At 37.1% G+C, this 15,301-nt stretch overlaps 1 protein-coding gene and 1 pseudogene across 1 annotated transcript in view; both read left to right on the top strand.

Moving 5' to 3' along the window:
• LOC114210258 (uncharacterized) overlaps positions 1-15,301 on the top strand; it is a 44,643-nt gene that overhangs the window by 12,371 nt on the left and 16,971 nt on the right. Inside the window, exons 4-5 of the mRNA XM_028104496.2 lie at positions 1,455-1,590; positions 1,860-1,955. Coding sequence (XP_027960297.2) covers positions 1,455-1,590; positions 1,860-1,955 — 232 coding nt within the window. The remainder of the gene's footprint in view (positions 1-1,454; positions 1,591-1,859; positions 1,956-15,301) is intronic.
• LOC148162228 (leukocyte surface antigen CD47 pseudogene) lies at positions 12,938-13,498 on the top strand (annotated as a pseudogene).

Genomic DNA, 15,301 nt, shown 5'->3' with positions numbered 1-15,301 from the left:
TTATTAAAATACAGTATCTAATTTATTTTTTCCTTGCTTATTTTGTGATACTTGTGTTTATACAGATGTTTGTACATATACCCTGAGGAAACTTTCTGCCAATAATTGGTGACTGTGTTCTATCACTCTCTTTCCTTTTATCAATTTCCTCTTTGCTTTACAGTTTTTCCTATAGTAGTTTATGTAAATCGTGGTTTTTGTCCATTAGCTTTCCCTTTACTTTTTTGACAGAGTTGCTTCTATAAATAAAAACCTGGTCACATAATTTTAATATACACTCAGATCTCTTTGGCTCCCCTTTCTTTGAAACAGTGAGCCCTAAAGTAGAGGCAAGCACTCTAGATGATATCCCAAATAATCCCTTTGGTGTCTTCTATATGTTCTACAGGCGTTTCAAGTGTAACAGTTCCAAAATCTTCCCTTCTCATTTTCTACACGTTCTAGTTGTCTCTAAATTGAAGACTTAGAACCTAGAATATGTATTCCAGTGAAATAAAATATTAAGCTGTCTCTTTACTTTTTAAAATTGAGGAAAAAAAATTAAAATTTGTCACAAAATATATTGATAGTTTATTTCTATAATTCATAAATATAAACTTCATTAGTACTCAGAAATATTCTTTAAGGTTGAAAGTGATCACATACTTTGGAGATTTGGTCTAAAATTACTCTCTAATCCATGACTTTCTTTCTTCATGGCCCTTTTTGTCATCACAGCTCCAGGCTGTATTCTCAGTGTTTTCTGTACTGTTTGCCCTCTGTTCATTTCCCAGATGGTGTTGGAGGTGCCCTGCTTTTGCTTGTACCATGGCACCGTGTTCATGAAGAGCACAGTATTACTGTTTCTCAATCAGCTGTTCTTCAGTGAAGCTCAAAATAGAAATAATTTTGTTCCTCATTTATTTTAGTCTGTCTGCTGTGTACTTTCACCTTAGCAATTATAACATACTACCTCATATTTTTTTACCAAATTGTGTGCTACTTGACTACAAGAATAATTTTATTAATCTTAGCATTTCTAAGAACTAGAATGGTTCCAGATACATTGTGGGATTTGATAATTTTTTACATGAATAAACCTTAAGGCAATGGCATAATATTTCTTTTTTTTTTTTTTTTAGGATTTTATTTATTTGACAGGGAGAGAGACAGCGAGAGAGAGACCACAAGCAGGGGGAGTGGGAGAGGGAGAAGCAGGCTTCCCGCTGAGCAGGGAGCCCGATGTGGGGCTCGATCCCAGGACCCTGGGATCATGACCTGAGCTGAAGCCAGACGCTTAATGACTGAGCCACCCAGGTGCCCCTGGCATAATATTTCTGTTAGGATTTCTCATCTTCCCTCAAAGTGTAAAACCAAACAAATGTTTTGCAAACTATTTTGGTAATCATGGTAAGGATTGGTTCCCATACAGCTTTTTCCATGTCACCCAATTCTGAACATTGCACATTGAACAGGAATTCCAGGGATCAGTATCATTTAAGGATGTGACTGTGGGCTTCACCCAGGAAGAGTGGCAGCGCCTGGACCCAGCCCAGAGGTCCTTGTATAGAGATGTGATGCTGGAGAACTACAGTAACCTTGTCTCACTGGGTAAGGTCTGTTTTTTTGTAATTCTAAACAGCATGTTTTAATTCTTTTAGTTATGAAGCATGTATACACTGTAGAGTTTAATGATTTTTTATATTGGAACCAGGAATCAGTGTTGATCTCTTTTGGGCACCAGGAAGATATTTGTGTTTACCTCTCCAATGAAATGTTCAATAGCTCTTCATCAAATAGCTCTGGAAGCTTGCTTCTCTTTCAGAGACCCTGCAGGCTAGGCCTTCTGGTTTGAATCCTAAATTGTTTTGCTTTGACAGGGTATTGTGTTACCAAACCAGAGGTGATCTTCAGGCTAGAGCAAGGAGAGGAGCCATGGATATTGGAGGAAGAATTCCCAAGCCAGAGCTTCCCAGGTGAGTTAATGGATACTGCACAGATGAACGTCAGGGGATTTATTATTTTCCCATGATTAATCCAGAGGTTGACAACTTTAAGATGTTTTTTTCAAGAATATCTCTTTAGAAGTCTTAATCCTTGGAAGTGACTGGGAATACTGGTTTTTGAACCAAATCTCCAGATACCACTCTTACAAGAAATGTTCTTTTTGATTCACTTTGTATTTACCATTCTTAATCTGTCAACAGACCAGTCTTTGCCTGCCTCATCTTTACTGTTGTTTTTCTTCATTCCTTTGTTTCTCAAAGCAGTTTTCAGTTGCCTACCTTACCTCCATTGCTCTGCATTCTTGCCATCATCAGGCATTCTTTCATATGCTCATTTTTTTAACTCAAATAATTTTTGAGTAGTTGCTATTATCTAAATGCTATAGTAGTGAAAGAAATAAGTGTCGATGAGTTTATACAAGTAGCAGTAGTGACCAACAGATATATGAAAACATGGTCAACATTACTAAACATCAGGGAAATGCAAATCAAAACCATACATCACACCATTTAGAATGGCTAGCACCAAGAAGGCAAGAGATAACAAGTGTTGGCAAGGATGTGGAGAAAAAGGAGCCCTTGTGCACTGTTGGCAGTGATGTAAATTGGTTCACCTACTATGGAAAACAGTATAGAGATTCCTCAAAAAGTAAAATATAGAATTACCCTATGATCCAGCAGTTCCACTTGGGGAGACACCCAAAGGAAATGAAAACAGGTTATCAAAGAGAGAATATGCACGCTGATGTTTATCACAGCATGATTCACAATAACCAGATATGGAAACAACCTAACTGCCCGTCAGTGGATAAATAATTAAAATAGATATGTGTAAATAATAGACTATTATTCAGCCATGAGAGAGGAGGACATTCTGCCACTTGCGAAATGGATGAACCTTGAGTGCATTATGCTAAGTGAAATAAGTCTGACAGAGAAAGGCAAATACCATGTGGTGTCACTTGTATCTGGAATCTAGAAAAGCCAAACTTGTTATAAACACGAGTAATGTGGTCACCAGGGGGTGGGGGATGTGGGAAAAGAGAGATGTTTAAGGGTAAAAAGTGTAATGAGTAGTACATAAGCCCTAGAGATCTAATATAGCATATAGTGAATATAGACAGTATTGTATTAGAATAATCAAGCTTGCTGAGGCACTAGAACTTGATGATTCCAATCACTAATAAGAAATGGTAACTATGTAACATAATAGCGGTGCTAATTATTGGTACAATGGCAATTACATGGCATATAAATGTATCAAATTAACAGGTTGTACACTGTAAATTTATACGGTTATATGTCAAATATAAATTAAAAAGGTAGCACTAAAATCAGATACTTATGTGTATTAAAGCTCTGTAGTGGTAAAAATTATCCTAGAAATGAGAGCAGAGTTAAATGGTGCTACAAGAAGAATAGTTGGGAAACCTTAAAGAGATCACCATTAGAGCAGAATTTGAATGAAATGATTGTGTGAGCTGTGAGGATCCTGCCTCTTCTCAGCAGGGGTAATAGCAACTGCTAAGCCAATGAGTAGGAATGTGCTTGGTGCTTCTTGGGAAATAGCAAAAAAAAGTCACAGTGGCCAAAGGGGAATGATTGATGGGAAGTGGGGGCAGGAAATGATGTCAGGCAGCTATGGTCCAAAAGATGAATATCATAAATCTTACTAAAGATTTTATTTTAATTCTTAGTAGTGTAATTTGGTAAACAAGCAACGTCTGATTTATGTTTATAAGATCTTTCTCACCTCTATAGAGAAAATACTGGAAAGAACATAAGTACTTAGAGAGTTCGCTAGTAGTTTTCCTGAAGGGCAATTATGGTCATTTAGTCAAAATTGGGGAGACATGGAGGTAATGAGAAGAGGCTGGATTCTCTCTGTATTTGGAATAACTAAAGAACTAACATCTGTATTGGGGCTCCTGGGTGGCTTAGTTGGTTAAGCGTCTGCCTTTGGCTCAAGTCATGATCCCAGGGTCCTGGGATTGAGCCCTGCATTGGGCTTCCTGCTCAATGGGGAGTCTGCTTCTCGCCCTTCCTCTCCCTCTGCCCCTCTCCCCCTGCTCATGTTCTCTCTGTTTCTGTCTCAAATAAATAAATAAAATCTTTAAAAAAAAATAAAACTAATCATCAGTATCATCAGGGTAACAAAAAGGGAAGAGATGATGGCACTTGAAGTATTTAAAGGAATAATGATTGAAAACTTCCCAAATTTGTCAAAAGACATAAGAATACTCATTGAAGAATCTGAGTGAACTCTAAGTGAGATGAATCCAAAGAGATCCATACTAATGGCATATCGTGATTAAATTTCTGAAAACGAGAAAAAATTTTGAAAGTAGAAACAACTCATTTCCTTTGGAAATGATAGTGTATTTGTCATCTGAAACCATGGAGGCTAGAAAGAAATAATACATTTTTTTCCAAGTACTGAAAGAAAAGAACTTTCAAACAAAACTTGTTTAGCTTGTGAAAATATATTCATGAAAGAAGGACAACTGAAGATATCATACAAAGGAAAACAAAGAAAATGTTGTTAGCAAACTTATCTTTTAAAAACGCCTAGAGGAGTTTCTTTAAATAGAAACTAAATAACATAAGAAAGCTTGGAACTTCAAAAAGAAAGAACATTGGAAGTAGCAAAAAATAAGGGTAAATATAATAATGGAGTTTCCTTCTCAGGAGTTTCTGAAATCATATTTGATTATTGAAGCAAAATTTAGAATATCATATGATTTGATGCTCTACATGTGGAGGAAATGATATATTTACAAGCTAGAATATAGGGATTTAATTGAAATTAAAGTGTTACATTTCCATTGAAGTCAGTGGTAAAATGTTGATCTAGGAAGATTGTAATAAATTATATATGTGCATTTTACCTAGAAATGGACTCGAATACCTAGAAGAACCACTAAAAAACTATACAAGGTGGTACACTTAGGAAATACTGTAAGTAAATGAAGGTGGAATCTTTAAAAAGATGTTCAAGTAATCAGTAAGAAAATAAATTAGGAACAGATGAATGAGAAACTGAGAAAACAACAGAAAAATAAAACAGCAGACTTAAACCTTGACATAGTAATATCTACTGTAAATGTAAATGATCTAAACACACCAATTCAGGTATAGACTGGCAGCCTGGATAAAACAAAAAACATGAGGCAGAAATATGTTATCTACAAAGAAATTCACTTCAAATACAACATAGTGAGGTTGATGGGTGACAGAAAAAGATACACTATGCAAACATTAATGAAAACAAAAACAAGACTGACTCCATTAATATCAGATAAAGTAGTCTTGAGAGCAAAGGAAATTATTAGAGAAAAAGCGGTATTCCAACGAAAAAGACTGATCCAAAATGTGACCCCCACCAAACAACAGAAAGAACCTCATAGTACACAAATCAAAACTGATTGAGCTGAAAGGAGAAATAAACAAATTTTCAGTTATATTTGGGGAATTCAGCACCTTACTCTCAGCAATTGGTAGAACTTCTAGATAGCAGATATAAATTAACAGATATAGAAGAAATGAACAGCACCATCAACCAGCAGAATTGAACGAACATTTGTAGAATACTACCTAAAAACAAGGTATGCATTCTTCTCAAGTGCCTATGGAACATTCAGTAAGATACAACATGTCATGGGCCATAAACAAACCTTAGTAAATTTAACAGAACTGAAACCGTGCTATGTTCTCTGAGCACAAGGAAATCAAACTGTGAATCAGTAATAGAAAGTCGGTAGAAAAATATCCAAACCGTTTGGAATTAAGACACATGTAAGTAAAGCGTGAATCAAAGAAGGCTGAAAGGAAATTTCAAAAATACATAGAATTGAATGAAACAGTATACCAATGTATGTGGGAAGCAGCCAAAGCAGTGGTGTTAGGATAAGATGAAAGGTCTCAAATCCATAATTAATTTTCTACCTTTAGAGACTGCAAAAGGGCAAAGTAAATCCACAGCAAATAGGAGGAAGAAAATAAAGCAGGTATCAATGAGTTGAAAATAGGAAAACAATAGAGAAACCTACTGAAACACACAGCCAGTTCTTAGGGAAAAAAATCAGTAAAATTTATTAACCTAGCAATCTTCAATACACACACACACAACAAACCACCAATATCAGGAAAGAAATGGGGGATATCACTTTGGCATTCATTAACAGGAGGATAATTTAAATGTTATGCTCTTAATTTGATGGTTGAGAAGAGATGGATCAACTCTTTAGAAATTCCAAGCTACCAAAACTCAAGATGAGATGGATAATTTGAAGGTTCTGTGGATTTTCATAGATGACATAGATAATTTGAATTAAATTTAATTTAAAATAAAGAGATAAAATCTCTTACGGATGTTTTCACTATAGAAGACTACCAAACGTGTAAACATTTAAGGAGGAATTAATAATGATCTTACACAATGTCCTCCAGAAAAATAGAAAGCATGGAACACTTCCTAACAGGTTTTTTTGTTATCCTGATACCAAAACCATACAATGACAGTACAGGAAACAATAGTAAATCTATAGACCTATATCTCCCATAAATTTACTAGCAAAATTCCTTAACAAAATATTAGCAAATAGAAACCAGCCATGTATAAAAAGAACCATGACCAAGTGGGATACATACCAGGTATGCGAGAGTGGTTCAACATTAAAAAACCAATCAGTGTAATCCACTATAGGCTAACAAAGATTCTATTATACATAGAATTGCTTTATTTTCTTTCAGATTGTTTATTGTAGGTATGTAGAAACACACCTGATTTTGGGGTGGTTGTATTATAGCCTGCAACTTAACTGAATTCATACATTACCTATAGTAGCTTTCTTGTAGATTCCTTAGGATGATTAGTAGTTAGAGGGAACCTTCCTTACTCTTTTTTTAATCTCAAAGGTAGATGGTGACTTTATAAGAAAGAAAAACTACAGACAGATGTTTCTTATGAATATAGATGCAAAAATCCAAATAAAATCCAACCATATATAAAAGGCATTACATACCATGGCCAAGTAGGATTGATTCCAAACATGCAAGGCTCATTTACCACTCAAATCAATTAATATAATCCATCCCATCAGGCTGCAGAAAGAAAAATTATATGATCCTATCAATTGATGCAGAAAAAGCATTTGACAGACTCCAACACCCATTCATGATTAAAACTCAGCAAACTAGGAATAGAGAATTTCCTCAACTTGATAAAAAACAATAACAAAAAATCTGTTAGCCTCGTACATAAGAAAGAAGAACTGGATACTTTCTCCCTAAGGTCAGGCGCAAGAATGTCCAGTTTTGCCACTCTTATTTGACATCTGACTAGAAATCCCACGACATGCAATAAAACAGGAATATAAAAGGTACACAGATGACAAAGGAAGAAATAAAACTTTTTTTTTAAGAGATTTGATTGTCTAAGAATCCTAGAAGAGTGGCACACTCCTACTACAAAGAAGTCATTTATAGCAAGACAAGCTTAATATTCAAAAGTCCTTTGCCTTGTCAATATTGTAGTTATAGTTGTCTTTTTATTGTTGCGTTTTAAGAGTTATTTACATATTCTGTATACCAGTCCTAATTAGGTATATAGTTTGCAAATATTTTCTCCCATTTCTGGGTTGTCATTTTACTATTTTGGTTGTGTGCTCTGCAGCAAGAGTTTTTTGTTACATGAAGTACAGTTCTATTTTTGTCACTTGTGGTTTTGGTATTGTATCTAAAAGGGTTGCGTCTGTCCTAAGGACACAAAGATTCACTCCTGTATTTAGTACATAGCTGTTGCATTTAGGTCTGATACCCATTTTTGTGTATGGTGTGAGAAAAGGGTTTATTTTAAGTGTTTTGCATGTAGTATCCAATTGCCTCAGCATCAGTTGTTGAAAAGGATTTTTTTTTTTACCATTGAATCATCTTTGCATCTTTATTGAAAATGAACATAAATATTCAGATTTATTTCTGTATTCCCAGTTTAATTGCATAGATCTGTAGGATTGTCCTTATGCCAGTACCACATTGCCAGTCTTGAGTACTATAGCTTTGTGGGTTTTTTTTAAGATTTTTATTTATTTATTTGAAAAAGGGAGAACATGAGCAGGGGGGAGAAGCAGAGGGAGAGGGAGAAGCCGACTCCTTGCTGAGCAGAGAGCTTGATGTGGGGCTTGAGCCTGGGACCCGGAAATCATGACCTGAGCTGAAACTGAGTTGGATGCCCACCTGATTGAGCCACCCAGGCACCCATACAATTAATTTTTGTATGTTGATCTTGTACCCTGTAACCTTACTGAATTCATTTGTTAGTTTTAATAGTATTTTACTGGATTCTATGTACAAGATTGTGTGAACTGCAACTACAAGTAGTTTTTGTTTTTTGTTTTTAATTCAGTTAGCGAACATACAGTACATCATTAGTTTCAGATTTAGTGTTCAATACAGCTGGTTTTATTTCTTTTTTTCCAACCTGTATTTTTTTTTTTTTTTTGTCCTGGCTAGAGCTATCTGTATGAGTGGTGAGAGTAGATTCTTGTCTTGTTCTTGATTTTAGAGGGTGGGGCGCCTGGGTGGCTCAGTCGTTGGGCATCTGCCTTCGGCTCAGGTCATGATCCCGGGATCCTGGGATCGAGCCCCGCATCGGGCTCCCCTGCTCTGTGGGGAGCCTGCTTCTCCTTCTCCCTCACTTGTGCTCTCTAGCTCTCTCTCTGAATCACTCCAATAAATAAATAAAATCTTTAAAAAAAAAAAAAAGAAAGAAAAAAAAGCATTCCATTTTGCACCATTTATCATGTTATCTGTGGACTTTTCATAGATGTCTTTTAAAAGATTGAGAGAGTTTACTTTGTTTCTCGTCTGTTGATTTTATTAAGAAAGGGTCTTAGAGGGGCGCCTGGGTGGCTCAGTCGTTAAGCGTCTGCCTTCGGCTCAGGTCATGATCCCAGGGTCCTGGGATCGAGCCCCGCATCGGGCTCCCTGCTCCGCGGGAAGCCTGCTTCTCCCTCTCCCACTCCCCCTGCTTGTGTTCCCTCTCTCGCTGTGTCTCTCTCTGTCAAATAAATAAATAAAATCTTAAAAAAAAGAAAGGGTCTTAGATTTTGACAAACACTTTTTCTGTGTGTATTGAGATGATCAGGCAGTTATTGTCCTGTTTTTTCCTACTTACATAGGCTAATTGATTTTCTTGTTGGGGGGAGGGGGTTGTTGAAACCATCATACACATGCTAAAATATGAGACTCAGATTTGTTAGTTGAGTTCTAGGTTGTTGAGTTCTTTAGAGCAGGGAATTTATCTCCGTCACCTTTATAAACCTCAGAGCCAGTCATATACCAAGTATGCAGCAAACATACTTGAACTAAGTGCAGTTTAAAGCTATTTTGTGTCTGCTTAATTGCTGTGATTCATTAAAACCAAATTCTGTTACTAGACAGCTTCTTGGAGAACGTGTAATTAAAGAGTGTAGTAGAGCTTTCATACGAATAGAATGTGTATCTGACCAGCTGTGGTCTGTACGCTCTCTTACACTGCCATGAGTCTGTACTCTGTATGTAATTTTCGGTGGAGCCCTTCACGCTTTGAGGCGGGAAAAAAGAATATGGAGTTGGCATTGGAGGAGTTGTCTTTATGTGATCTTTGACAATTACATGCGGAATATCCAAGAAGAAAGTTTATAATTGATAAATATTGGGAACATTTTGTGACTCCACCAATTTTAATAGTGTTGCTGGAGTACAAATGGTACCATGCTGTAGAAGTGGCTGTAATTACCATGTGACCTACTAATTTAAACAAAACAAAATGTTCCTTTATAAGTCTTCCTAAAGACTTTTTTTTTAAGTTAGGCATATAGTTTTATTGTATTGTTTTCTTTTCACTGGAGACACTTATTTGTATCTATTTTCTTTTTCTTTTTTTTTTTTTTTTTTAATGGAGGTGTCCTTGACTTTAACTAGTTTCAGGTATGTAACATATTGATTAAATATTTGCATATATTGTAAAATGATCATACCAATAAATCTGGCTAACATCTGTCACCATACATAGTTACAGATTTTTTTGTATGTGATGAGAGCTTTTGAGATCCACTTCTTAGCAACCTTTAAATATGCAGTGTAGTAGTATTAACTGTAGTCACCATGTTGTACATTACATCCCATGATTTATTTTTTTATGACTGGAAGTTTGCACCATTTGACTCCCTTTACCTATTTTGCCCAGCCCCAAACCCACACCTCTGGCAGCCACCAGTGTGTTCCCTGTATCTATCAGATCATTGTGTTGTGTTTGCATTTTTCAGTTTCTATATATAAGTGAGATCATTATTGAGATCATTATGATGTTTTTCTTCCTCGTCTGACTTAATATCACTTTGCATAATGCCTTCAAGGTCCATCTGTTTGTCCCCAAATGGCAAGATTTCATTAATTTTTATGGCTGAGGGGCGCTTGGGTGGTTCAGTCGTTAAGTGTCTGCCTTCAGCTCGGGTCATGATCCCAGGGTCATGGGAATGAGCCCCGCATCGGGCTCCCTGCTCCGCGGGAAGCCTGCTTCTCCCTCTCCCGCTCCCCCTGCTTGTGTTCCTTCTCTCGCTTTCTCTCTGTCAGATAAATATAATGTTTAAAAAAAATTTTTTTATGGCTGAATAATATTCCACACACATACACCATATATATATGTATATATAATATATAATATATATACACATATATGTAAAATACATATAGTATACACATATATAAAATACATATAGTATACATAATATATGTAGGTTAATATATAATATATATTGTAAATATATATGTAAATACTTATGTATTTATATATATTTACATTTATATATTTGCATTTATATATAGTATATACAGTAAGTTATATATACTTAATATATATATATTTTTTCTTTCTTTCCTTATTTATATAATGTTGGCAGTGAACAAAGGTGCTTGTATCTTTTCAGGTTAGTGTTTTCATTTTCTTCAGATAAATACCTAGAAGTGGAATTGCTGGATCATATGATAGTTTTATTTTTAATATTTTGAGGAACTTCCATATTGTGTTCTGTAATGGCTGCACGATTTACATTCCCATGAACAGTGCACAAGGGTTTCCTTTTCTTCACATCTTTGTAAACTTGTTATGTCTTGTCTTTTTGATAATAGTCATAGTAATAGGTGTGAAGTGCTGTCTCATGGTTTTGATTTGCATCTCCCTGGTGATGAGTGATGTAGCGTGCCTTTTCATGTACCTGTTGGCCATCTGTATGTCTTCTTTGGAAAAATGTCTTGTTCATGTCCTCCTCCCATTTTAAATGAGATTTGTATTTTTCCGACTGATAATATTATTTCTGTCTTGGATATTAACGACTTGTCAGACAAATGGTTGCAATATTTTCTCCCATTCAGTGGGTTGTCATTTGGTTTTGTTGCTGGTCTTCCTTGCAGTGCAGAAGTTTTTTTTCGTTTGATGTAGTCCCATGTGTTTATTTTTACCTTTGTTGCCTTTGTTTATGGGGTCAAATCCAAAACATCACTGATGTCAGGGAGCTTACTGCTTATGTGTTTTTCTAGGACTTTTATAGTTTTAGGTTTTGTGTTCAAGTCTTCAATCCATTTTGAATTAGATTTTGTGTATGGTGTAAGATAGTGGTTCAGTTTCATTCTTTGGCACGTGGCCGTCCAATTTTCTTAACACCATTTATTGACGTGGTGACCGTCCTTTCTCCATTGTATATGCTTGGCTCCTTTGTTGTAGATTAGTTGGCATATAAGTGGGTTTATTGCTAGACTGTCTGTTCTGTTCCACTGATCTCTGTGGTTTTATGCCACTATCATACTGTTTTGATTACAATAGCTTGGTAGTATAGTTTGAAATCAGCAAGCATGATACCTTCAGCTTCGTTGTCCTTCTCAAGATTGCTTCGGCTATTCAGGATCTTTTGTGGTGTTCTACACAGATTTTAGTATTATTTCTTTTAGTGTGAAAATTGCTATTGGTATTTTCATAGGAATTGCATTGAATCTGTACATTGCTTTGGGTAGTGAGGACATTTTAATGATGATAATTCTTCCAATCCATGAGTATAGTATACGTTCCCAGTTGTTCCTGTTGTCTTCCATTTCTTTCATCGGTGTTTCATTATTTGGAATACAGATCTTTTATCTTCTTGGTTAAGTTTTTTCCTAGGCATTTTATTCTTTTTGGTGCAATTGTAAATTGTAAGTGTTTTCTTAATTGTTTCTCTATTACTTCCTTGTTATTGTATAGAAATGCAGGGCGCCTGGGTGGCTCAGTCCTTAAGCGTCCCCGCATCGGGCTCCCTGCTCTGCGGGAAGCCTGCTTCTCCCTCTCCCACTTCCTCTGCTTGTGTTCCCTCTCTCTGTCTAATAAATAAATAAAATCTTTAAAAAAAAAAAGAAATGCAACAGGTGTCTGTATATTGGAGCAGAGGTGGGGGCAAGAATGCAGCAGGGTCAATGAGCAGGTTGACCTGGGACCCCGGACGGCAGAGAGATTAGTGGCTCCTGTGGGCTAAGGCGCCCCCATCACAGGCGCGGCGCTGCTGAAGCGTGAATGTGGGAGACGACCGGGGCCCAGGTTGATGTGAGAGGCAGGGGAGAACCTCGGAGGGAGGGAGGTCCCAGGTGAGCGGAAGACTACGTGGTGGGCCTGTGGAACGTGATCCCCAAGTCCAGCGCGTGCCGCTGTGTGGGAGCCGGGTCCAGGCCTCCTTGGAGCGGACTGGGGTGGGGACTTGAGCCCACGAAGCAGGAGGGAAGCGGGAGGGAGGGCCTCGCGTCAACAGCCCTGGGGGCTGGGGCGGGCGGGGGCGAGTACCTTTGCGCACCTGGAGAGGCGGGAGGAGTGGAAGCAGGCGCGGGGTGGCAGGAGCGCGCGAGTGCACGAGTGCGCGGCCAGGCAGCCTGGGCGGCGGACCCTGCCTGTGATGGACCGCAGTGGTGAACCTGCGGCAGCCACGGCCGTGTGGCCTCTGGTGGTGCTGCTGCTGGGGTCGGTGTGCTGCGGTTTGGCTCAGCTAATAGTTGACATTACCAGATCTGTAGAACACACGGCTTGCAATGAAACTGTTGTCATCCTATGTTTGCTAATAATGTGGGTGCATCAAACATTAATGAAATGTATGTAAAGTGGAAATTTAGAGAAAAAAGACATTTTGATGGTGCTGTATAAAGGACCACTCAACGGGGATAAGTTTAAGAGGACCAAAATCTCAGAAGGATTGTTTAATGACTTTGCCTCTTTGAGGATGGTTGAGAAAGAGGCTGTCATAGGAAACTACACTTGTGAGGTAACAGAATTAAGCAGAGAAGGGGAAATCATAGAACTAAAATATTGTATTGTTTCATGGTTTTCTCCAAATGAAAACATCCTCGTTGTTTTCCCAGTTTTGGCTGTCCTTCTGTCTTGGGGACAGTTTGGTATTGTGACACTAAAATATAAATCCAGTCTTAAAAGGAGAAGACTGTTCTTTTATTTGTTGGACTAGTGTTCACCAGAGTTGTCACTTTGTCCCAAGTGTATATTTAACAAGGAATGCTATGGACTTGGTTTAATTGTAATTCCTACAGTGATACTGATCCTTCAGGTAGTGGGCTGTGTGCTCTCTATGGTTGGACTAAGCCTCTGTGTTTCAGAGTGCACCCCAGTGCATGGCCATCTTCCTTCTAATTTCAGCTTTGGGTATTATAGCTCTAGCAGAATTACTTGGATTAATTTATATGAAACTTGTTGCTTGCAATCAGAAGACTATACAATCTCCTGGGAAAGCTGTAGAGGAAACCCTTAATGAGTAACTGACATGAAATGATGGACTCTAATTTGGAAAGTAGTAAGATGTGAAAGGAATACAACTGTGTTTAAGCACCATGGCCTTGATTCAGTGTTCAGGTGAACAAAACAAGAAAAATAACTGGTTCTCATCTGTGGGAGAAAGTAGATCATTGACCCTTAAATGGTTGTTAGTTCTAAGTTTTTATTCAAAGCATCTGTAATTTAATTAATAAAAATTATCTGTGTTGTGTGCCCCCCCAAAAAGATTTCTGTATGTTGATTTTTTTTTTATCCTGCAATTTGACCTAATATATTTATCAGTTCTAACACTTTTTTGGTGGAGTCTTGATGATTTTGTATATATAGTATGTCTTCTCCAACTAGTGACAATTTTACTTCTTTACCAATTTGGATACCTTTTATTTATTTATTTTTTGTTGTTGTCTGATTGCTGTGGCTAGGACTTCCATTACTCTGTTGAATAAAAGTAGTAAGAATGGACATCCTTGTCTCGCTCCTGTTCTTAGAGGAAAAGTTTTTCACTATTGAGTATGATGTTAGCTGTGGGTTTTTCATATATGGCCTTTATTATGTTGAGGTATGTTGCCTTTAACCCTACTTTCTTGAAAGATGACCTTATGATTTTTATCTTTTATTTTCTTAATGTTGTATATCACATTGATTTATTTGTGGATGTTGAACCATCTTTGTGTCCCGTAATAAATCCCACATCATTATGGTGTATGATCCTTTTCATGTATTGTTGAATTCAGTTTGCTAATATTTTGTTTAGGTTTTTTGCATCTATGTTCAGCAGGAATATTGTCCTGTAATTTTTTGTTCTTGTAACATCATTGTCAGCTTTGGTATGAGGATAATGCTGGCCTTATAATATGAGTTTGGAAATGTTCCCTCCTCTTCTATTTTTTTGGTAGAGTTTGAGAATGGTATTCTATTTCAGATGATTTGTAGAGGGGCGCCTGGGTGGCTCAGTTGTTGAAGCATCTGCCTTCAGCTCAGGTTATGATCCAGGGGTCCTAGGATCGAGCCCCGCATCGGGCTCCCTGCTCAGCAGGAAGCCTGCTTCTCCCTCTGCCTCTGACCCTCTGCTTGTGTTCTCTCTCTCTCTCTGTCCAATAAATGAATAAAATCCTTCAAATAAATAAATAAATAAATGATTTGTAGAATTCACCAGTGAAGCTGTTTGGTCCTGGACTTTATTTGCGGGGGGGGGCATTATTTTGGGGGAGGCTTTCGTTTGCTGATTGAGTTTCCTTACTATTTATTGGTCTGTTACAGATTTTTTATTTCATCATGATTCAGTCTTGGTAGGCTCTGTTTTTTTAAGAGATGTATGCACTTGTTCTAGATTGTCAAATTTGTTACAGTTCACAGTGCTCTCATAAAATCCTTTGTATTTCTTTGGTATTAATTTTAACATCTTTTTCATTTCTAATTTAACTTATTTGAGTCCTCTTTTTCTTGGTGAGCCTAATAAAAGTTTAATTAATTCTGTTTA

Source organism: Eumetopias jubatus, unplaced genomic scaffold (genome assembly GCF_037043125.1).
Source record: "Eumetopias jubatus isolate StellerSeaLion01/CBP00866 unplaced genomic scaffold, mEumJub1_p1.0 scaffold_17, whole genome shotgun sequence".
Taxonomy (NCBI): domain Eukaryota; kingdom Metazoa; phylum Chordata; class Mammalia; order Carnivora; family Otariidae; genus Eumetopias; species Eumetopias jubatus.
Note: the sequence above shows the minus strand (reverse complement) of the source record. Positions and strands in the feature narration are given on the sequence as shown.